This window comes from Molothrus aeneus, chromosome 1, assembly GCF_037042795.1.
Source record: "Molothrus aeneus isolate 106 chromosome 1, BPBGC_Maene_1.0, whole genome shotgun sequence".
NCBI lineage: Eukaryota > Metazoa > Chordata > Aves > Passeriformes > Icteridae > Molothrus > Molothrus aeneus.
In genome coordinates, this window is record NC_089646.1 from 31,126,658 (window position 1) to 31,151,520 (window position 24,863).

The window sequence follows — 24,863 nt, forward strand, 5'->3', positions numbered from 1 at the left end:
ATATGGTTGTATATTTCAGATATGGAATTTATTTTACTTTAAAGATTCACAAATCATTCTTGAATTTAGAAGTGTAAGGACAACGTAGGACTCAAAAGTAGTGTGAATCTGGGCTTGAGGTGACTGCAAAGCTTCTGCTGCAATAATGGAAGCAGGAGTCATAGAATCATAGCATCATGAAGGCTGAAAAAATCTCAAAGATTGTCAAGTCCAAGCATTATGTTTTGAAAAGCATCTGGCACCATGAGTGTAATTCTGATTTGCACTGGAGGATGTACTGTAACACACTTTTATTTTTGTCTTCAGTGTGTAAATGGATTTTCCGAACTGTAAAATCTAGTTCAATGATTGAACTAGTCAAGTTTGACTTGACTGCCTTGAGGTTTTTTGTAATTAAAACATACATATTTTATAATTCTTGAGCATATCTGTTCTGTATGTCTAGTTATTAATTTCTAATTTCCATAGAATCTATCAAATTGTAAGTAGATAGTAGATGTAATTTTTTTTAATCCTCTCTGTCCAAACAAATCATGATTTAATGGATAACTTGCGGGTTTTAATTGGACCAAGAAGAACTAAGAATGAGGTGTTACAGATGCAGTGAGCATGGCCCAGTGCCACCCAGGAGAATTGTCAAAAGGATGACATTTCAGCATATCCTCCATTTCCAAAAATCTCCATAAAACTTTCCACGGCCAGCTGTAACTGCAAGCCCATTGTAGACACAGCTGTGGAATGAATGGGATTTACCACTGCCTCCTTCTCTTAATCTCCAGGGGATTTCTACTCACAGTCTGACTAGCTCACCCTGTTTCATCACAAAGCAGCTCAGTTACTGGTAGAACTGTGAGATGACAGGGTTGCACTGGCTGCTCTTCCAGCCAAGCCTCTGGGAGCTGGCGGGGCTGTGGCAGAGCTCTGGCAGAGTGACCTGCAGGCTTGAGGCTCCTGCTGGACTCCCACCACTTGCCCTCCTCCAGGGGCTCTGATGGAAAACCACAGCTCAGTCCTTTGGGCTCATAACTAGACGCAACCAACTTGAGAGAGTTAAAGACAGGATGGAAAAAGGCAGCCAAACCATCAGGATAAACCCCTGTCCTGACTAATGGTTCTGGAATAATATCTCACCTGAAATACATACTCCCAAGCTTCTCCTCCAGTTTCTGGAAGTGATGGTTATTTCAGAAGAAATCAGTAAATGTCAGTGTGCATAAAATATGGGGCAGATCAAATAAAGGTATTTCAGTATTAAAAGCCATTAATTTTGCACGACATACATTTGAATTACAATATTATTAAATTCCATTAAGCTAAAATGATATATTTAACTCAGACTTCAGAGTGCTAATTTCATAGACCCCTCCAAGCTGTTCCTGCAAAGGTGTTAGGGGTAATTAACTGCCATTTTCTCAGTAATTCAGAATGTGCAATCAATCAAAATGCAGGGTCTGAGTGATTGTAGAAAACAGTAACACTTAGTTTATTATGTAGTACATTTTCATTCTGATTGTTTTATGATGGGATCAGCTACACTTTTTCCTCAGAATTTATTATGCCTACCCTTCAGCCAATTAGTTTTTCTCACTTTACTTTAACCTAAAACCTGGTGAGTTTGTTATATATATGTGTAAGTTTGTCTGTCAGTTATATTGGTCGTAGACCTGCAGGGCTGCGTGTGTTTAAACAATTAGGAACCCAGTATTGTCCAGAAAAATGGGAACTTCACTTTCTTAAAGTGGTGTTTGTTCTTTAAGATATATGAAGGGGAAAAGGAGAGCAACGGGAAGGCTATTGCCCATAGCTACAAGTGCTTGGCACGGAGGGATGCCCAGAGCCAGGTACCAGCTGAGGAGTCCTGGTCTCCAGTTGCTGCCTGTGGTGCCTGGATGGGCCATGCCTCCAGACTGGGCAAGCACTGCCAAAATCAGTTGTCACCAAGGCATTGTGATAATGATGAAGCAGAGATATTTGATCTTCAAAATCAAGCATAGAGGTAGTATTCCCACTGAAGTTCTCATTTACTTCTGGAACTCAATCCTGGTGCTTTGGCACATATTGACTTTACAGCAAGTCTCACAGGGAACGAGATTTTAAAATTATAGCCATTTAAGTGGGTAGTTTGCTGAATGTTACAGGTGTGGATAACAGTAGCAGGCCTCCTAGATGGCCTGATGGGAAAGTATAATTGACTTAGTCCATTTTTGTTTCCTAGCCATTTAAACCTGCATCTGGAAATCCTTCTCTAATTTCACAGCTGTGGTGTTGAAATATATGGGGTTGCAGTGGAGTTTAATCAGTATTATAAAAAAAGATGGAAACTCTGAAGGAAACCAAACTTTCTCAAGAAATTTACCAATGTAAAGCCATACAAAGGACAATACTGAAAGACTCCTGCTGTTCCTGAGAGTGTTGGTAGAAATTATTGTCCCAGTGTGATAATGCTGACTGGACATTGTGCAGAATTGTTCAACCACAGCACTACAAAAAAAGCAGTAGAATACCTTGACTAGGACATTATTTAATATAAGTATAATTTTTAAATCTTGCTACCCTATTTTACTAACTCCAACACTCTGGGTGCCTACAAGCCCAGAACTCAAAAGCAGCACTCAGGTGGAGCCTATGCTCTTATTCTGTCTCTGCAATACGGTGTGCCCTGTGTGAATGCATTCAGAAGTCCTTATCTAGGCAGGACTGGGCATTGTGTCTAATTTCTCAAGGGCAGCTTGGCACATTTGGCAGATCTATAGAGAGGTCCTTTATGGTTAATCTCTACTGGCAGCTGCTGCTGCCCTCTACTGAGGGCAGAGGCCACTAGAATAAAGCATGGGGTTTGTTGGACTCCTACCACTATTATTTTCCCTTATTGATCTATAGTGGACAAAAAGACATTTTTTGATGGGGTCACAGTCTAGATCAAGAGAATGACACAGTGTACTGACAGGTGGGAGACCCAATATGTCTCCAAAGTACAGGTTTTGCATACAAAGGAGTTATCCCATCAGCTAATGCCAAAGAACATGGAAGCAGAGGATATTCAGATTTTAGTTTGCATCACTAAGTGTGGTCCTGTTGGGATACACAAAAAAACCTGAGATGACCAAAACAAACCCCTTGACTTGAAACAACTGTTGTTTTAAAGGTATTCCATATTACTTTTTGACTCAAGTACCCTATTTGAATCTGAATAATCCTAATGATCTCACAAAGTATCTGAAAGCACAGTGTTTGGCAAGATAAATTAAATATTTGTTTTCTAGGAAGCTTAAAGAGACATGATATTCAAAGAAGTGACACAAAATTGAGATTTTACAGTGTTCTAGGTAAATGTTAGATAAACATGAGTAATAGCAGTGTTACCCTCGGAATGGTTGCAGTGATGTAGTCAAAAAATGACAAGTGATATTTCAGTCTATCTGTCATAGCACTCCACAGCCTTATCAGGTTTTTTCCCTTGAAAAAACTGTGCCAACATATATTCCTCTTTCTTGGTTCCAGAAATATAAGATTATATAGAAAGAGATAATGGAGGTCTCGTATTTCCTTTAGGATGAAAGAGAAACACATAGGGAAGTGGAGTAATAAAGAAATTTTGAGAAAATGAAGTTAGGAACAGATGTTGCTGTTTATTTTTATTTCTCTCTCCCCCTCCCTGTGATTACAATAATTTATCTCTTTTTGCAATGATTAGGGAAGAAGGTGATTACACCAAGGTTAGACAGAAGCATCAGATAAAACTGACTATAACCCCACTTAAATCCTCTATTCATTTATTCTATTCTATTCATCCTCTATTCTATTACTCCAAGGTGGAATTAAAGCTGTGTAATCTGGTGCTTTAAATGAGTGAAGATATCAGAGAAGTGCACTGTATTTAGACACACTTCAGGAAAAAATGAAGAGAGTTTTCTACCTGGTGTTTGAATTCTGGTCTGAATTAACTGTATCATCATCACATAATTGCCTATTTTATGTTGGTTAAAACATGAGAAATATGAAAGACAAGTAAGGATTCAGAGATGTCAAAAGAGGTCATGTCAAAAAATCCAGGGCAATTCCACATTCTGTGCAACTGACAGTATAAAAGACATTTATATTGTTGAAGAGGTTAGTTTGTCTGAACCATTCATAACTCTTTAAGAGTAATAGCAAAGAAACAATTTAGTTAGCTGCATTTTTCACTGTTCATCCTGTTTGCCTGCCTTTTTCATATTTGAACTTTGAAAATTAAACCAGACATTTTTACAGCAGACTTTTAGCCCTTTGCTCCAAGTGTGTTTGCAATGTTCCAGAGTTTAGAAAAAGATCCCAATCCACTGCTCCTTGCAACAAACACCTTAAGAATTCCAGGCTAAATAAAAGATATTTATGTTATCTTCTAATATAAGCATAAGGATCAAATAGATAGCAAAAAGTAAAAACTAATAGGCACAAACCTCTGTGTTAACATGATTATGACAAATTGTTTTCCATCTTCAGTAACATTAACTCCTATGATAAATACACTGGCTCATTAAAAGTTTCCAGTTTGGAAACACTGCTGTCTTGGAATTCAAATATATTGTGGTGTTGTTTGGACGGATTTATTTCCTTTTTTAATTTTTTTTTCTTTGTAGTCAGAAAATTCATGTTATTTATCTGCCCTGCAGAGGAAAACCATGAAGTTGCAGCAAGGTGTAACTGAGAGGAGACGTTTGGATCTTGGAAAGCTGACAAGGTCTAAAAAAAATGGAACTAAACCCAAAATTATTGGAGCATCTCCACCTAGCCTGAATCACTTGGAAAATCTTAAACAGGGCTAAAATGTGTGTGAATTGTCACAAGCCATGCAAATGCATCTTTTTAGAGGTATTGCTAAGTTTCCTTTTAATTTATGAACTATTACTTCTCACAAAACCATACGACAAATGGCTTTTTACTTTCTCCTCCCATAAAACCATACAAAGCTTTTTGCCAGGCTAGCAACCATTAGCAAAAATGTTAATGTTAGTTTTGTATTGTAGGAATCTATCTCCTGGGATATAGATACAGTAGCACGATTTAAAGCTTCACTATAGTAAGGGTCTTTAAGTTTCTGCACACGCTGCAATTTTAATAGCATGTGTACATTCTTTCTGAACTCAAATGTTTTTTTGTATTATACTTCCTTCTATTAAAAAATGACACATAGGAAACTGCACTTAGAATCCTAAATAAGATATGAGCACTTCATTATACAATTCTCATACTTTAAGGAAAGATTTACTTTAAAGTAGTTCAAGCTGAAACTTGGCACACAAAGTTCTAATTGGGGAAAGGCTGGGATGCAGAATGGTTTTACAAAGTCTCACATAAATCAGTCTTGTCATTTTAAAATTATTTTTACAGAAGAGCATGACACCTATTTTAGTATCATTTCTTGTTCTCTTAATATTTGCCAAGTCTTAAATAGAAATAAGTTATTTTTCTGAGTTGTTTTCACAGTATTTTCTTGTCAGTTTAAATCATTTCACCTTAAATAGAAAGTTTACCAAGTCACAAATCCTACTTAGTACTTGCTTTTCTTCTCTCAGAGCATGCATATTGATGAATGTTTCAAATTAATTTAGTGATGTGAAAAGTGCCAAACTGTCAGATGTAGAAACTAAAATAGTGTGTTTTTGCTGAGGATATTTTATTTTACTTTATTTTATTTTATTTTATTTTATTTTATTTTATTTTATTTTATTTTATTTTATTTTATATTTAAAATTGCACTTGGAGGCTTCTCCAGCATTGTGCACCATGAAGGCCTGTAACTTTGGCAGACATGGGAGCTGGTGACAGGGATGAGGCTGGTAATGGAAGCATGCTGGCTTATCTGTGCAGCATAAAATACGACCTGGAACACAGCACTGTATTTTAAGTACATCTAGGATACTACTCTCATCAGACTATCCAAAATTTTGCTGAAAGCAAAGGAAAACACACTGGGGTAAAAGAACATTTGATAGAGACTCATTGCCAATATACAGCAAAAACATGATTAAACACAGGGTGAGCTACTGTTGAGACCTCTTAGCCAGAAACTGCCCAAAAATTGCTCCTCTGTAAATCTAATTATTCAGTTATTTTCACAAAGGCAAAATAGTAGGATATGGACTTTCTCTGGGTAAGGACAACAACTTTTGTTCATTTCTTGCCAGTTCAGTAAAGAATATAAGCCTTACTTACCTATGTCCTCATGATTTATTTTTCCTTCTTTAGGTTAAGAAGGCATTAATCTATGTGTTCTAAATATCTACATCCAAAATGATTAGCAATGGACAGATTTCCACAGATATGTTTAAGACAAAGGATGGACCTAATTCTTCAACTGGGCTTTTATTCATTTTTAACTGCAGTTTGTTATTGTTTTTCATTACAAACAGTACAGTACAGAAAGAGCAGACTGTTCCATTTCTGGGGCAAGTACCTACATTCTCAGTAACAACCCCTAGAATTATGTGAGTTAGAAAGTACGTGCCAGTATACCTTAAGACCGCTGGTTTTATTTTTCATTAAATTTATATTCTCTTGCCAGAAGCAGTTTCTTGATAAAAATATTTCAAATCCTTTTGGGGGGTTCTATTTTTTTTAATATTCTATTTTTAGATTTAATATCTGCTACAGTCTGTTCAATGTCACTGTGTTAGCACAGGAATATGGCTATAACATTCTTGCATGTGAAACTGTACATCAGGCACATTTTAACAGATTTATGTCATCAACCCCTACAGAATATTAATCATTCTTCAAGGTCATTTTTAGCTACCAAAGTAAGAGCCTCAGTAAAATTTCCAAGGTAGCTTTCAAGCCAGGCCAGTTGCAAGTTTTCAGGTGCTGGGAAAAAAATAAAAGAAGAAGCTGAGGAATTCACAAAATAAGTTTCTTGGCAAAGTATCCTTAAAGGTCTGTGATGGGAGACTAACCATTCATCAGCATCCATGCAAGCTGTCTCTGTTATGAAAACCAGGGCACATTTAAAGGAAAAATAAACAGATTTATCAGTCTGATTGCAAGTTTATGAAGTACAATATTGAAAGGCTTCCTCTGTCTGCTTCAGACACTGACAAGATAAACTAGACATGGCTAAGGTGGAATGTGTCACTTCTGTCAGGTGCTATGATAAGTATGAAAAACCAGGTATGCTTCACACATGGACTCCAAATAAATTTCAGACAAGGTTTATGTTCCTTTATTTTGTTTTCCATGTTTCATCATTGCTGAAGCAAATCAAAGACACCAGATTTTGGGATGTTTATTACCACACCAAATGTCTGAGGCCTGCAAGTATGGAAAATCACATCAAACTGTTGGGTTTATGTGAGACCATGCTGACATTTAGCAAAAAATATTTAAATTATAATTGCTTGAGAGTTACTCTGCTTGCTTTACATTCTAGAGAACTTGGTAACAGGACAATGCTGGCTTCTGGGTCAAATTCAATTACAAAAGCTGTGCAGGGACGAGAGGCAGCCTGGAGAACAATTATACACTAGATTTTTACTAGCATATAGGTACCAAATATCAGCTGTGGACTGAATTAAAGAGCTGATCAAAGCTCACAATGCCACTACATTAAGTTTAGGGTGATTTTTTTCATAAAGAAAGCTTGCAGATATTGTAATTTATATGTTCTTTGGGAATATGGAATGGAAATGTTACATGTGAGGATGTCTGCAATGAAATCCTTTTCTTCCTGCTTCTTCCTCTCCTACATTTTGCACCCAGAAGCCCTTTTGCTTGAAAGAAACAAAAAAAATCACATTAAATAGAACTTCTGATATTGGAATGGCTTCCTAAATGACATACATGGGCAAAACAGAGGATGATATAAGAGACAGACCACATATGAACCCCTCTTTGCTACAACACTTTGCATCCCACAAGTATTGCTAAGCTTCCTTTATTAACTCATTAGTAATTTAAGTCCCTGTCACACTTAGCAGCTATGTAGGTAATTCTAACTTATGTTTTTTAGATCTGAAGAAAGAGAGAAAATGAGAATTAAAAAAATAAATAAATAAAAAAGAAAAATGTGAAAGAAATTGAGGAACAAACCATCAAAATATTTAGGGGGAAGTGCAATTAAAAGAGAAAGCTGATACAAGAAAGATGTAACTGATCAAGATGTAAGGCAAAAATATTAAAGGTGAAAGAGTTTACTGTGATTTGTTTTCTAGGTTCATCTATTTGTACTCTGTTTACTTGTCTCATGCTCCTCTGAGGTAATTCATGCAACTCCTGAATGTTTGCCTCACTTTTAAAAAGAAGTCAGAATCAATGCCTTTGCTTTGATGTGCTGGCTGTCCTCATTGCAGGACTGGCAGTCATCCCATAATCTTGTCCTGATACTCAGACTGCCTTAGAGACAGGACATGAGCTGCACAGGAGCTTGCTATGGGCTCTAGTCACCATCACTGAAACCCACTCTGTTTGAACTGTGCTGACATCAAATATGGATTATTTCCATTGTTTAGTCCTTCCTTCATAGCAGCCAGTGTTACATGAAGATGCAGTGCTCAGTGGGTTTTATTGCATGAGGCACAAATAACTGGTTTGATCCTGGAGGGTCAAAATAACACCCAATGGAATACGAATGAAAAACTAAGACCAGAACACAGCAGGGCAGAGGAAGCAGGAATGAAGCTCTGGTTCAGGACAGATCCTTGGGGATGGGAAAGCTGTATGAGACATGATGTTGAGAAATCAGACAAAGTATAGATGCCTTTGCATTCAGTACATGCATGCATTTAGAAACTTAATCTGAAAGCTGAGCATCAGAAGTATCTGTCTAAGAGTAGCACTTGGTGGAACCGCTGGAAAAAAATTGCATCTTATTTCTAATGCATACCTGGAGTGTACATTGTTTTGTGGGAAGAAAGTTCCCTTTACAAAGTCCAGCTTGATTCAAGATTAAGCACTTCAGCAAAATAAAAGTAACATGCCATCTGGTACCATGTAGGAATAAAGAATGTCATGTTTCACCAAATAGCCACTGCAGAGATTTTTGTCCTGTGCTTATTAACAGCTTGATACTGCTGATTAAAAAATCATAAAGGGGAATAGAGATATTTTCTAGCACTCAGGAGAAAGAACAGGTTTGGATTTATTCTGCTACCCAGCCAACATCTTCAAATAGGGAATCATAAAAGAGTGACCTTCTAATGTCTCCATCTGCCCACAATAAAACATATCTTCCCTGGAACAGAGCAGTTGACTGTGCTGGTAATTATAATGAAGATCATGGCCATTTCTCCCTATTTGCTGGATCCTCAGGTATGAAATCTCGGGTTTGACCTTAGGGCTTGCTATTTATGTTCTTGTGATCTTAGACAGCACCATTGTTATTCATACATGACCAGCTAAATGGATTGGAGAATGGAAAAAAAGGGAATTTTCTGTAAATAATGTTATTAGTTATGAAAAGAAACAGGAAAAGCAGAAGATTGGTAGATTTAAACTACAAACAGAGAAAATTAAAATGCCTTCTCTTATGAAAAATTGGCACTTAGAACTAGGGAAAATACCTGAAATATTTAAGAGAACTTTTCAGAGTTATGCACACTGATAAAAAACCCTTTAAGCCTAAAAAGAAGAAATTAAAATAAGATGGATTCAATGAGCTCTATTTCCACCTCTGGTAACTGACTCAACACCTTATGTCTATTTTTCATTATTAAAAGGACTGTTAAGGAGACAGTAGTGAAGAGATCAAAGATAAGAGGCAATCTGATGCTCATAGATTAAAATAAATAATAAAAATGTACCTTCTGGGATCATGGGGTTGATGTCAGTAGCCCCACTACCCTGTGCAAAAATCCTATTGACTTGATCAAGGTTAGACTTCCAACCTTGGCTTTTAAAAGGGAGAAATTATTTTAAAGGAATAACATAGGCATTGTGCCAAGTGCACATTAAATACAGATGGGGATTCCCATTTAACTTCTGCTTCAGCTGCAGAAAGCAGACATTTTTGATTCAAAAAGTAAAGGAGGTTTGTCATTCTTTGAAGATTGGAAGGAATATGATTTATTTGTTGGGGTCATGTTGAGAAAAATTGTGACAAAAAGAGCACATAGTGAATGGGACCCAAAATGAGATTTGGGGATTTGTTTATTCCTGAAGCACAGACAATCCAATAAACAGAAAGCTGAGAAAAAGCTCTAGGAGAAAGCCATCATCCTAATACAATGATCAATTCAAACATACTGTGCTCTTAGCAGCAAATTTTAAACTGGACAATAGGAAAAAAACAAAACAAAACCAAACCAAAAACCTTGTCAAATCCTTCTTAAGGGAAGTCACTCACTGACCCAGATCTACATGAGACTCACAAAGGTGGCACAAGGGCCCGGGTGCTGTCTCCTTGCTTCCAGTATGCCTGTGCACATGCCTCCCTCTGGCTTGCTCTGAAAACCTGTCTTTGGCTTGGTCTAGGTAAGAAATGTCCCTAAAATTCTCAAAATTCCAAACAATCATTTTTGCCTTAAGCAACAATCCATTCCTGTCTCAGGAGTACTACTAATGATTGGAAGATGATGAAATTTCATTTATATTCCCAAGATGTACATGCTTTGGCTGAGATGAAGAAGGACATCAAAGGGCCAGTTCTTCTCTCCATTCATGACAGTTATTTCTTTTCTTTAGAGTTATTCCAGAATTTTAATTAAACAGGAGTATACTCAGCTGCTGGGTAGCAGCTTCTAACAGCTCCAACCCTACTCTGAATGGAGCCAGTGCATATGTGTACACCTCCAGCCCCTGCAAAGGAAAGTGGGGGGCTTAGGCTGGGTGGGGGCAGCAGCTCACCCTGACAGTCCCCTGATCCTCCACAGCAGGATCCAGCTGGTGGAGCATGTGGCAGAGCCCCTGGCACAGCCATAAATTACTTCCAGTGCGTATGACTATGATTAGCTGTTTGACTTCTTGTTAAGCAACACTTCCAATATCTGTAGGCACACAGTAAGCAGTTTGGAACTGCTGATTGCTCTCTGATTTACGAGGGGTGGTGGAGAAGGATGAAGAGAGACATAAGTCTCGTTTCACTGCAGTTTGGGAATCGGAAGCAAAACGTAACTGACAAGGAAACCAGACAGAAATTTAGTTGTCAGCCCACAATACACACTTTTCACTCTTTTGGGGCTTGCCTTTTACTCTCCTTCTCTTTTTTTTCTTAAGTAATGAACACACTATTTATCTTAAAAATTTCAGCTAAAAATTAGAGTATCAATATAGGGAAAAAACTCTCCCAATAGCATTTATATATTTATATATATATATATCACATCCAGACTAAGCAACACCAATACTGATAAATATAAATTCAAAACACAGTTCAGATTCATGAGATTTCCAGACCAAACAAGGTCAAATGTACTTGGAGGAAGTTCAGCTACAGATCTGCATTTTTGGACACATGTCCCTTCATAACTTCCCAACTTTTGGACACTTGCTCATCATTTCTTTCTCAAATGATGTTTCCAGATCAACAAATTTATCCTTCCCTGGGATCAGTCATTTCCTTAGTCTTGCCTTTTAGAAAGCAACCCTTTTACTGTCGGTTTTATGACACTAGTAACACTCTGTGCTCCAGCTCTGTATTAATCTTCAAAGAATGTTATTTATTTTACAGTATTGGCACAGCAAGAGACTTTCCTCTGCTTTGGATGAGGGCCCCTGGAGACAGCAGACACACCACCAGTACAGTGCCAAAATAATACTGCAGCACATTCAGCCTAAATTAGCATAAAATACTGAGATAACACCATTTCTTTTTTTTTCTGATACTGCTCATATTGATACATTATGTTATGAAGAGCAGACTGAGATCATAGTTTTCCTCTCCTGTAAACCCCTAACCATACTCTCCTAACTTTCCTAGCTTCAGGCCCTCAGAAGAAGTCCTGCTATTCTCCATCTTGGCTTTGTTGCACAGTGCTGTGAATCATCCTACATAAACTGCACAGGCACACAAAACTAAGAATTTACTTGATTTGTCACTTACATAATATTGTAGTCCTGATCTCACAAGGAGTCTGGTAATTTTATATTGAACTAGTGAGAATACTACTCTCCTTATAATTTGTGTGAGAAAATTTTCTAATTAGAAAACCTAATTAGAAAAAGTCTTAGGTTGAATTTTGTACCTGAAAACAGAAACGCTGTCAATTTTTCAGCACTAGGACTTTTTATGAGAAGACATTTTGAAAACCGTTCTTCAAAATGTTTTATTGGAGTTTCAAGACTAAGAGTAAATGAGATAGCTCAGTGGTGAAAGGCACTTCTTAGTAAGACTGACAGAATGGAAGTCTTTAACCATGGGTGGCATCTATCAAAGTGAAGCTTCTGTTTCCTACAGCTTTAGTAAGCAGAGCTGCACCAACACTGGTCCCATGTAGGCTGGTTTTCTGGATAGGCACCTTTACTAATTTTTATACCAGATCCCCATAGAAAGCACTGTGAATTTATAGTGAATTTAGCTTATGGGATATAATGGAAGTGTGCCCTAAACTTTAGTGCTGCCTATAAAGTAATGAATCAGAATTTTTCTTTTTCAGATAATCCCCTTAATTCTACTCTCTACTTAATTTTTTTTTTTAAATCTCACAATTCCTAAAATAAGTCAGTGGAAAATTTCATAACAAAGTCTGAAGCAACCTGAGTGACATCCACATCCACTCCAAAGCTCAGACATAATGCAAACCCAGTTGCATATTTTATCACATTCTATCATCAATTTTCACACACACTTGGCAAAATCCTACTGATGTTTTTAAGTCCCCACGCACACAAGCCTGACAGCCCCCCTCAAAGGCGAATCCGCACAACCATTTCATGAGGAGGGCTCAGTTTTCTTTAAAAATGTCATTCATTACTAGGAGTAAAGAATTTGCCATCCACCTTTTCTGCAAGATTCTAATGGTTACATTACTTACATGTAAAACACATGGATTTATGTTGGGGTGGGAACATCACTCACCACACTGAGAGGATTAAGGCACCTTTTAACTTTCCCAGTGAAGCTGTACAGACAAGCACTTAAGGGTATCTTATTAAGAACAAGGCTAAGTGTAATTGAGCACATTACTGTATTTCAGTGCAGTCAAGTGCATTGTGGTCTCAGCCACCAAGACAGTTTCTGTATTTCACTTTGTGACTGACAGTGCAGAGGGCTAAAAGTGTAATCTGATGTCACTCCTTTTACATTAATATATTTCTAATGTTTCTACTAGTGGTATTGTCACAGCACAGCAGCTTACTAGGATAGGTGGTATGCAGAGAAATTCCACCACCTCCAATTTTGCTCTTAAAAAATCTTAATTCCAAGTCTTACATCAGCCATTGATATTTAACGTGACTGATACTGAGGTTTTGATGGTTAACAGTGGGCTTATGTGAAAACTAAAATGCTTTGATGAACTCAACACTAACATGGACTTTTCAGCCTCTTTTTCTCTTGTTTCCAAGGGGAACAAACCAGTCTACAGCAAACCCAGAAAAAAAAATTGCATGTGAATAAACACAAAGTAAGTCCATGTCATAAAAATAACCCCAAACCCCCAAGTGCAGTATAGACAAATCCAAATTGTTTCCTCAGAACCAGAGCTAAAGATGTCTCCCTCCCCTTTCCCTCATGTATAATAAGGTGCAAAGTTCTGCCTGGAGCTTTTCCCAGTGCCATGGAGTGCACAGAGTGGCTTGTATTCACCACAGCTGAACTTGGATCACTTTTTCTCGAACAGGGGAGATAATATTTCCCTCTTCTGCCCCACAGCTAGTGTCCATGAAACTTAAAGAAATTCAGTATTCATTTAAGTAAACAGGAATCTGAAAAATAGCTATTAACTAAAAATTTACTAAAGAACAAACAAATGCAACCCACACATCACAGCATTTGCATGAGCTTTTATTTACAGCATGGCCATGTAAATCTCTTTTCCTATACAAACAAACTACAGAAAGGATATGAAATATGAACAGTGGAAAACCAGATGAATATCAGTATTAACAGCACTTTGAAATATATGAAAATTAGACTATAAACTAAAGCAACATGGTCAAAGCAGCTAAGGTAGATACCAAGGTTTTGATGCTGATATACAGAGCAGGTACAAATTTTATTTCTCTTCTACTCTTATTTCAGCTAGCTGAAATACTTCTCATCAAATACCAGTTCACAGAAGTTTTGAGCTCTTTAGATGATAGGTGTAGAAAAAAAGCCCAAAAGAAAAAGCAATACTCCACCATGTGGCATTGCATGAGAACAGGCAGAATCCTTCCACAAGTCAGACTTTGCCAAGTCTTACATTGATTTGCAATATAAAGTGTAAAATCATAGTGGAACAAAGCAGTTTTGTGGAATCATATTCTGACACATTTGGAAAAAACAAAACCAAAAACAAACAAACAAAAAGACACCTACCAAATTCAGTCAATTTCACCAGACTGTGAATTTGGGAGGAAAAACCCTTTTGGCTCACTCCCTGACAATGCAGTTCAGGTACCTAGAATGAAATAGTCCTCTATTTGAAATGACTACTTACACATTTAAATATTTTATGTAACACTCAAAAAAATTAGAGAAGCATTTTAATTTAATGAAAATATTTAATGAAAATATTTAGTGGAGAGATGAGAAAGGCCTTTAAAGAAAAACTTCAAATTTCCTTTCATTCTCAGGAAAACTGTTGAGATTTCAAAAACCTCCTTAAACTGAATTATATTCCTTTGCACTCTTTGTGAAAAAATACTCAGCTTTTTCTCTTTTTTTTTGTTTAAAATCCTTTTCTCCTAGTCAATTTTCCATATATCAATCTTGAATTTTTAGACCATTTTCCAAAGTTTGCTCCAGAGAAAAACAAAACAAGTCTAATCATAAGTAATTTCAGTAATCATTTTTGCCTGGGAAAAGACAGTTGCTATACTCAATTAATAGAAAGATTAAAGTTATTTACAACAGCTTGTCCTCACATTCCTCATCATAATACAGCACAACCACAGATTTACAGGATAAATATAAAACAGTAATGAATGTGGTGGTGCTGGGTTCTATTTGGGGATCATTTATGACAATGGTTTTGCAAAGCAGCCATTGAAGTGAGATAGAAATAACCACAACACAGATGGCTCCAAAACTAATCTGTGACCATCTGCATATTTTGGTAAGTACTTCAGAAATACTACATGGGTAGAAAAGAGGATGTGCAAATGCACTTAAATACACATGCATATTTTTCTGTATCTCAGAAACCATAGAACTGTCCATAATATCAATCCTTTGGCCCAGTAAACCAAGAGCTCAAGTTTAATTTATGTCTAGTTATAATGAAAATATGAATTTTCAAATTATATCTCTGAAACAGGAATTATCCTCTCAGAGAAAACTAGAAAAATATGGGATTTAGTAACAATTAATTTAGACATAAAGCCGGTCACTTCTGCTCAATTCAGTTCAATGTCAAGAAAATCATATCAAAAGTAGCTATCAGCACACCCCATACATCATCAGTGCAGACCTATTTTTAGTCACAATATATGAAATTTCTTTGAAAGGCAGAGGTCCTGAACTGCTTCTCTGGGTAGAATGCAGATACACCAGAGGTGAAGGCAAGCCCAGCATCACAAACCCACAAGCTAACACTGAGAGGCTCCATAATGAAACTAGGAATACCTACACCATCTGTGCACTTTTTGGTTTGGGATTTTTTTCTGGGGGAGGGGGCAGTTTGTGGCCATTTTTTCAGCTAAGAGACAAATGGCTGTCCTTCTAGGAAAGTGGTCATCTGTGAGCCCATAAATCTCTGGAGAAAAAATGAACCTTCAAACATATATATTAGAAAATGGCATTATCCTGAAAGAGGGTCAGACGTCATTGGTTTGTTATCTATAACAAAAAAGGAGCTGATCCAAAAATTTTATAGTGCTCCAAAAAGTCTCACTTTTCTGATATTAATATTCATGTTTACTGAAGCAGGATAAATTTGCCTTCTCTTTTTAGTCCAGCCTTTAAATGTTGATTTGACTGATCCATACAGAATTATAAAGTTATCCATGTGCTAACACATTTATTATAAGGAAATAAAAAGCACAGACTGTGACTTATCACTGGGAGCTGTAGCCTACTCTTCGAAAACAAGATGACACTGCCTTCAGTCAGCTCCCTGAATGACTGGGAGCTATTCCATACTAATTTTGACCAAAAGCTTTCAATGAAATCTGGGATTATACTCACAGAGCCTGCAATTCCACTGACTGCTGCTCTCCAAGTCTCCATCAGGAGGTGCATGTGCTGGGCATGGAGGTACCACAATGAGCTCATGCCCACTCAGGATGGCTTTGAAGGTAGAACTGAAATTTATTTCTGAATTCAACCTTACCTGCAACTCAAGTCAAAGCATTTGATAAAGATTTGCTTCTTCAGTGTCCAACCTTCACTCACCTAATGTGAGCTTCTAAGCAACACAGTACTGACAGATTGGGTCTTACCAGAGCCTCTGAAATACACTTCTCACTCAATTTGTGCAGCACAATGAAATCCTGCTTTTGAATGGGACATCGTATTTACAGTGTATTAAGAATATTCTTAGAGAAGTTTCTACACACCAAAGGCACCAGTGAAAGAAAATATAAAGGAAAGAGAAACATAGGTAATAATGAGCAAGAGAGCTTCAAAGGGCAATAGTTATCCCTGCCTTTTTAACTGTATTCTTACTAAGTATCATACAAATGTAGAGACCAAAGGTCACAGCTTAACTTTCTAATCATATGAAAACCACTGAAATAATCCATAAAAGAGGAAGGTATTGATAACGAATCTTGTAACAAAATTATTTCCTCTGTTTGTAAGGTTTCTTTGCTATGTAGTAAAAACTGCTGCAGTTTCACTCACCTGTACAGAAAGTTCATTTGATCTGTTTTTATAGATAGATTTCTCAAGTAAGTTCTTTTCCAAGTTCAACTGTCTCTGGTTGTAACAGAAACATTCTAGCAGCAGTGATACTCTATAGATGTATCACAGCATTTGGGAAATGGGAGGAGATCATCTTGTATTCAGTCTTATGGAGCAGGGGTTCTTAAAATGGCAAAATTAAAGCTTATTCCTTCTTTGCATAGGACAGTTGGCTTCAGGGGAACTTGAAGTCATGGCCAGGCTGCAATTGCTTTTACTTGCTTAACATCAGGTCAGTTGAGTGGCTTGGGACAATATTTACAACTGATTTCAACACAATTTTATCTTAATTATGTGTAAAGTCATGAAGAGCAAAAAAATCTTGAGCTGTGTAGGTAAAAAACTTATCTACTGACAGTGCTGGAGAAGTGCAAAGCTGGATTTTCAGTCTTATTTTTTGTTCACATGAATCCAGAAGATACTTAAAACAAAGAAGTTCCTTATAAACAAAGCCTACTGGATACTGAAATCTCTCAGACTTTATTAAATATACAGAATTTCTAAAAGCTAAATAGCAGAATTGAATCAACATTTTGATTAGAATGAAACTATTTCAGTCCTTCCATGGCCAACAGTTATAATCCTGAGAGCATCAGATCACATAACCTTTTCACAGCAAAGGTCTGTGCTGTCTGAGGGCTATCTAAGGTTGGGATGCTTCCAAAGGCAAACTGTTTACTCAGAGGCAGATTTGATCATGCTCATGTTTTTCCACAAGGCAGCTAGCTTGCTGAAGACCTTTAAAAACCTTTCCCTAGAGCTCATCCACTGGGCTGTTTGGGCTAAGTATTTAGAGCAGTAGCAAAGTGCCAAGTCAAAAGCAAAGAATTTGTTTCTAAGAGAAGCAAGGAAAAGACAAAGAGCAAAAGTTAGCACTGCAGATTATTGCAAGCTTCAGAGAATACAAAACAATTGTTTTAGAGACAGCTAAAAATATTTGCCTGTAAGACAGCTTGCTCTTCTGCCAAAGACATACAATACACTGAGAAACATTTGCAGAATCAAAATATTTATACTACAAAGTAGCAGTTTCTATTTTAGAAACTTATAGATGATTAAGTTGGAACTTCATGTTCTGTAATAAGGACAAAAGAATATCAACCATAGCTATAAGTAAATACTGGCTTTGTTACAAGCTTATTGTTTAAACAGAAAAAAAAATAAATCCAGCAATTTTTTTTTCTCTAGATCACAGTTACCTTGGTGTAACTATCAATACAGTTATAGGATAAAATACAATTTTACTTTCTAACCTTCTTTTTGCTATGTGACATGAGTTGTACTAGAATGCACCCTGAAAAAACATAACAGAAGGGCTGTACAAAAAAAATAGTCACCTGGTCTCTCAGGAAGCTTTATAAATGATTGTTCTATATACTCAAAAATCTTGCCCCAGTTTAAAATTCAGTATAACTCTTCATCTGTAGTCCAAGGGAACACAGAAACTTAAAGGTTTATAGAGATCAAACTTCAGAAAAACTTTATTGGAAAGTGTCAAGTTCAGCTCCTTTGTTAATTACAAGCATCAGAAAATCTTGCCTTTTTATGGGGAAAAAATAAAGACAAGTGATTTAAATCATGATCAGAGTGAAAATTCACTTTTGAAAATCCAAGTTTTCTTGCCATATTTAGCAAATGTCAAAACAGTATTTACAGCAACATCAACAGTGCAGCTCTGAGGCTGCCAACATTGCCTCCAGTTCTGTAAACCACGTTTTTCTTCCTTCTTTTTTGAAATATTTTCTTCACTTTTCCCCTTCCAAAGACACAAAACTTAGCAGGAATTTAACATGTTATGGTATTTGTATCACTGGAGAAACAACTTGTTCAGCAATCATTAATTGCCAGCTCCTGCCTTTATTTTTAATTGCTCTCTTTTGTTGTAATCCAAGAAAGAAAACCAAAAAATGATAAAAGTGGGTGTCAGCCAAACTTCTGTGCCAAAAATATACCTGCCTCTAAGTAAGGCCCAAAACTGAGACTATCATAGGCTTTCAGAAAAGACTAATCATCAACAAAACAGTTTGCACAGTTTGCTGCATTACAGTAAGCCATTTCCAGTAAGAGAACAGTAAAGGAGCAGAAGTGGAAAAAGAGCAAAGTGCTGAAATAATTTCTATTGTCTGTTACTTGATTCATTACTTGCAACTTCACTGCTTCCCCCTGAATGTCTCCTTCCTTTGCATGCTGATGAAAAGGCAGAACAGAGCAAAACAGACTTTTGGTGCTACAAACTGCTTCTATCAACTGGTGAGGCTTGACTGGAGATGTGTTTCCCTTCCCTTGAAGGGAAAGTGAGATACAGTGAGTATTAAGGAGTAAGAGATCAAATCATGTGACCCAATCTTTGGTTCATCTGCAACAGTAACTGCCTCCATCCTTCTCTTCATGTTGGCATCATCAAAAAATATCTGTGCTTGCCATCTTCTGATGTTTCTTACTCATCCATCCAACTTCTCCCCCAAGTCACTACAGAAATATATGTATATATATATATATATATATATATATACATATATATATATATATATATACACATACATATAGGGGGAACTAGCACATAATTTCTGACTGTAAATTATGTCTCAACCTTCAGCCTGCCTGTGTACTTTAAGTACATCAGCATGGGACTTCTGTGTCATTTATCTGCAACCATGAACACACCAGAATGCTGCCCTCAGCTGACCTTGCAGCATGGTTTAATACATTACAAACATCATTTGATTTCTCAGGTTTTGTCACAGTACAGGGGAAATTGATAGAAGAGCCAGTGTCTATGAAATTGCATGGAAATCAAGTGTCAGAATCATCACACATAGGAACACAACAGGGACAATCCATGCTCACCTCAGGACTGCTCAGAAACTGGCTTCATCTCAAGATGAAGTACACTGAAGAGCAAACACAAGAGGACATCCTGCAGTTTCTGCTGCTACTGCTGGCATTAGCTACTTAAGTGCACTTTCTTGTAAGTCTTCAAAAAGTCTTGATTTGGTTCTTTATAGTGCCATAACTTTAAAATGCCTACTATGTACTGTCACACCATCAAGCCCGTAAGCTGGTAACTTTGTCTTGGTACATTTGGAGTTTTAAGAAGTATAAAAGACATTAATACACCACAAAGTGAGCCCTAAGTATTGTCACACTTGAAATTCAGAACACGTTCAATGTGAATGGATGTTATTAGAAGGTGTAAACACTTCTACTGAAGTGAGCTAATAGCATCACATTAATCACTACAGCAAAATGTTTTATCACCTAGGAACAGAGATGAGCAGCAAGTTTCCACATTCATGCTGTTTACTTACAAGGCCTTCAAAGAGCTGGTTATGTTCTTCTTGTAATAGGTAAATCAATAGCAACGCCATCATGGCCTCCTACCTTGGTGAAACACTATACCGTGTCACACTACAGTTCTCCCCAGAGCTCCTCACAACTGAAAAGAGCTGCAACCAAAAGCTGAAAATTCAAACTCAAAAAAAAAAAATTCTCTTTTAAGCCTCCTGGGAATTCACATGAATTTCCCAGAAACCCAAAGATAATCCTAATCTACTCTCATAAAATCAAGACACCGATTGGCAAAAGAGTTACAGTAGCACACATTGTAACTACCAGCTGGCTAATGCAAATGTGGAACAGGAAAGCAGACACAGAGGTGATGCATGTGCTCCTGTAATTACATTCCACAGTTCTTTTGAGCCTTGTTTTCCAGTAAAAAAGCCAGGCAGATACTGCTTCTATCACTACTTTAAAAGATCCTGCCTTTCAAACTGCTGGTGCACACATTGACACAAACACCATCTGACCAAGCAGAGCAGACCGTGTAGTAAAGAAAAAGTGATGCACATTTTCAAAACAGGGTTTTATTGAAACTTATGAAAAACATCTGAAATGTAAGGCAGGGAAGGCACTTCAGACCTTAGTCCTTTTCTTTTTTGCTTTGGGTTTTTCTGACAGCTGAGATAATTCACTTTCTTCAACTTCATCACAATGCTTTCTTTTCTTTTTCTTTGACTTTTTATGGTCACTTTGGTAACCACTGGAGTCACTGGTAGGCAATACAAGTTCCTGTTCTCCTTGCTTGTCCTTGTCTTTTTTCTTTTTCTTCTTCTTCTTTTTATCATCACATAATCCATTCACAGCATCAACACCTGGCTCTTCATTTTCCCTCCCAAGGTTACCCATCTCATTTGAAGGCTCTTCTGTGACATTAACTTCCCCACTGTTATTCAGGCCATTTTCCTGGTGGTCAAGCTTTTGAATTTCATCCCCATTTGTACTTTCAGGGACTCCATCAGATTTTCTGGGCCGCATGCTGTAAAGAAATATACAACATAAACTGGATTAGAGACATGTTAGGGCACCTCACATAGTGAAACGTCAAAATTTGCTAAAACATGTATTTACATCAAGCAGACAGAAGATAAACATTTGCTAAAAACAACAACAGATGGAGAATGTGATACTCTGTGTCACCAAGAATCAAAGTTTAATACTCTCAGGGTAATTTCTATTACCTTACCAGCTTCCTTTTTAACACATAATAATTATTCTCTATCAAATCTTAGCCTAAATTTCTTCGCTAAAGTGCCATACAGACCATTTGGTAGTTCCTCTTTTCTAGTGCTTATTCATCCCCTAATTCATAACTACACATTGTGTAGTAAAGATTTTTTGGGTTTTTTAAAGTCATTCACAAAAACACCCAGCTAGTGGCCTATTCAGTCATATATGAGGCACACTGCTGATTTTACCAAGCAATTACCCTACTCTAATTAAAACAAAGGTGATGCCTGAAAAGTATTAAAAAACAACAACAAAAAAACCAAACAAAAAACAAACAAACAAACAAAACCAAAAAACACCAAAAAATCCCACAAACAAACAAAAAACCCCAAAAATACACACAAAAAAACAAACCCTAAAAAACAAAACCCCCAAAAAACTCCACAAAAAACCACCAGATTCCCTCCCCCAAGAGGTACCTTGCAACCAAGAACACTGGAAAAAATGTCTAAGACAAATATGGAAAGAATGCAGTTAAAAACCATGAAGGTTTTTATGTCCCCAGAGGCACTGAAGACAAAACTGCTAACTTTCACTGCAAGTCCACTGAAACGATCCAGAGCATCCTTCCAGATCAAAAGAAGAAACAAACAAAAAATGCTATGAATTTGCCAGTAGGAGTCATTTTATACATTTAATCAAAACCAAAACCATGTTGAAAGAAAAACATTGCTCAGTAAAGGACTGTTTTAGAAGAAAAACATGAATGAACTCTTCTGAAGACACGATTTCTTGCAAGGTGCCCTATAAACTTAGAGAGGCCTAAGGAGGAACTTGACACATTTTCTCATCTTTGAAATTCTCATGTTTTAGCAAGTATTTAAGTCATGTATTTATCATTATACAATACATATGCATGTTTGTCTGCAACTTTCAATGTAACCATTGTGTTCAGGACCCCTGGACTGTTTGCACTTGAAAAGCCTACGCACAAAGCTACTCTTGGACACCTGGATGTGCTATTTTGAGCATATATTATATATACAATGAACAATTAATAGGTCAATATACTCAGATTTTTAAAGCTCAAGAAACAATTAGTTTTATTTTTTCCAGAGAAAACTTCCATGGGAGTCTTAAACAGCAGAAAGTTTAGTTTAAGACAACATATATATATATATATATATATATAGTTATATATGTATATAGTTATATATATAGTTATATATGTATATAGTTATATATATAGTTATAGATACAATTATATTTGTGTAAAAATAAAAAAGCTGAAAGACTAAGATGTAATTAAAATCACTTAGCTTGCAAAAAACTTCTTAAATCAGTTAAAAATATTCTCTTTTAAGGCACCATACCTGCTTTTAGTGAGTCCTCCTCGAATGAAGAACACCCCAGCTGTATCAGAATCCAAGTGCAACACTTGAAATTTCAGTTCATCCCCTATTTTTAACCCCAGCTCTTGCCACTGTACAGGGGACATTTGTTCAGGCTTGGGGATAGATGCATTGAAGCACCCATGTATCAGGCAGCCAATGTGACTAGGGGCCACTTTATTAATTACACCCTAAAAAAGAAAAACAATGTCATGCAAGTCTACAGCAAAAATCATCCCTTTCAATGCAAACCCTTTAAATATTTAGCTTCCCATATGGAAAACTTTCAGTAAGAGTTTATGAACAAGTTAGGAAGTCAGTTTATCTAGCAATAAGTTAACGCTCATTCACTAAAAATCAAAGTTAGTCCTGTAAACTCTTCATACAATTCCTCTGAAAATAGAACTGAACTGCAGGAGGAGAAGTCAAAACATGGGATTTAGCTACAGTGAATACCTGAACAGAGTAGGTAACTCTTTCCTTAAACTTCAGTGATCGACTTTGCTTTGAAGCCATTTTAAGTCTGATTTACTTGACTAAAATGCTCTTCAGGCTGGCACAGCAGTACTTAGCAACTGAAGATAGGGAAGACACATAAAAAGCTTCTAAATACTCTGTTCAGTGGGTGTCTGACACATGTGCATATGAATCCATATCCACCTTTGTTTTACCCATAGAATTAATGACGGACACTGAAAAATTTTCAATTCTCTTCCAAGGAAGATGGCACATTCACCCTGAAACACAATTATAGAGACACCACCTGTGCTGCAAAAGGTATGGCACAACAATGAATCTAAGCCAACTCTCAACATGCTTTACCCACAAGTGCTGAGCAAGGCTTTTGACAAGCTTAAAGCTGTTCTGTGATCCATACAACTCCATTACTGAAAGGCAGGCTTCAACTTGATGTACTGCTCTTGTGCTTGGAGGAACTGAACTCGAGAGCATCTAAACATTCCTGTCACTGTAACAAATGCATCTGGTTGAGAACTATGTGCTCTTCAGAATGGAACACCAGTATGTTACATGCAGTTATGATACACTATTAAACATGCAATCCTTATGATACAATGGTTTAGCAATAAATAATTACATGTAAATTCAACAAACCTAGAGACAGAACAAATTACAGTAAAAAGTTCTAGTACAAACTACTAAAATTTGTTATGAACTACCCATAAACGAATAAGCTAACATGAACTAAAATACATCTCCACCTAAGCCCCGGACCCCTTTGTCTTGGAGACAAGCCAAGTTTTGACCACTTAATAAAAAAAGCCCATCCCTCGAGACGCCAAGGCGTTCGCATACCACCAGCTTCTTGCCCTTCTTGGGGCTGAAGATGATGAAGTCCGCCTCCACGTCCAGGTGGATGAATCCTTGATCATCGTAAATGTCGCCGAGCTCCCCCACCACTTTGATGTTGTCGTAAGCCACCGGCACGCCCTGCAGGCTGGAGGGACAAGGAGGGGGGGCCCCGTGAGCTGCCAAGCCGAGCCGGCGCCCCGGCCCGGCCCGGGCCCCGCGGCCGCACCTCTCGGAGTAGCGCAGGAGCTCGGCGTCCAGCTGCGCGCGGATGCCGGAGCGCTTGCGGCCCAGGAAGCGCGGGGGCAGCGCCACGTGCCGCCGGTGCGGCGCCGCCACCAGGCACGAGTGGCGCCGCGCCACCAGCGCGCGGGCCGCGCCGAACGAGGGCGCGGCGGCGGCGGCGGCGGCGGCGGGGCCGGGCGGCGGCAGCGCCGGGGCGGCGGGCGGCTCCCGCGGCACGGCCATGCACGGACGGGCCCCACGGCGCGCTGCGATGGCGTCAGGCCCTTCCCTCCGCCGCGGCGAGCCCGGCCGCGGCAGTGACGGAGTTCCGGGGGGGTGTGCTCGCCTTCGGCGGGGCGTTTCGTGCCGCCGGACGGTGTCATATTTTAACTCTTTCCAACCTGTCTTACATGTCGAATCACGGACTGTTCTGAGTTGGAAGGAGCGTCGAGTCCGGCTGTAAAGGGAACGGCGCGCGG

The 24,863-nt window shown here is 37.8% G+C and overlaps 1 protein-coding gene across 1 annotated transcript; it reads right to left on the reverse strand.

The window, feature by feature from the left end:
• Positions 1-20,801: 20,801 nt before the first annotated feature.
• On the reverse strand, positions 20,802-24,627 carry POLR1F (RNA polymerase I subunit F). The gene is made up of 4 exons (XM_066554193.1): positions 24,389-24,627; positions 24,166-24,307; positions 22,834-23,042; positions 20,802-21,269 (listed from the first exon to the last, which is right to left on the reverse strand). The coding sequence occupies exons 1-4, from the start codon at positions 24,625-24,627 to the stop codon at positions 20,867-20,869; spliced, it is 993 nt and encodes a 330-aa protein (XP_066410290.1). The 3' UTR covers positions 20,802-20,866.
• Between the last annotated feature and the right edge of the window lie 236 nt (positions 24,628-24,863).

What these genes read in the sequence shown, in the direction of transcription:
- POLR1F (XM_066554193.1), bottom strand. Translation starts at nt 24,627, where the DNA reads ATGGCCGTGCCGCGGGAGCCGCCCGCCGCCCCGGCGCTGCCGCCGCCC. An exon ending in CTCCTGCGCTACTCCGAGAG is followed by an intron (nt 24,308 to 24,388) that starts GTGCGGCCGCGG and finishes TTGTCCCTCCAG; the next exon opens with CCTGCAGGGCGTGCCGGTGG. An exon ending in AGAAGGGCAAGAAGCTGGTG is followed by an intron (nt 23,043 to 24,165) that starts GTATGCGAACGC and finishes TTTCTTTTTTAG; the next exon opens with GGTGTAATTAATAAAGTGGC.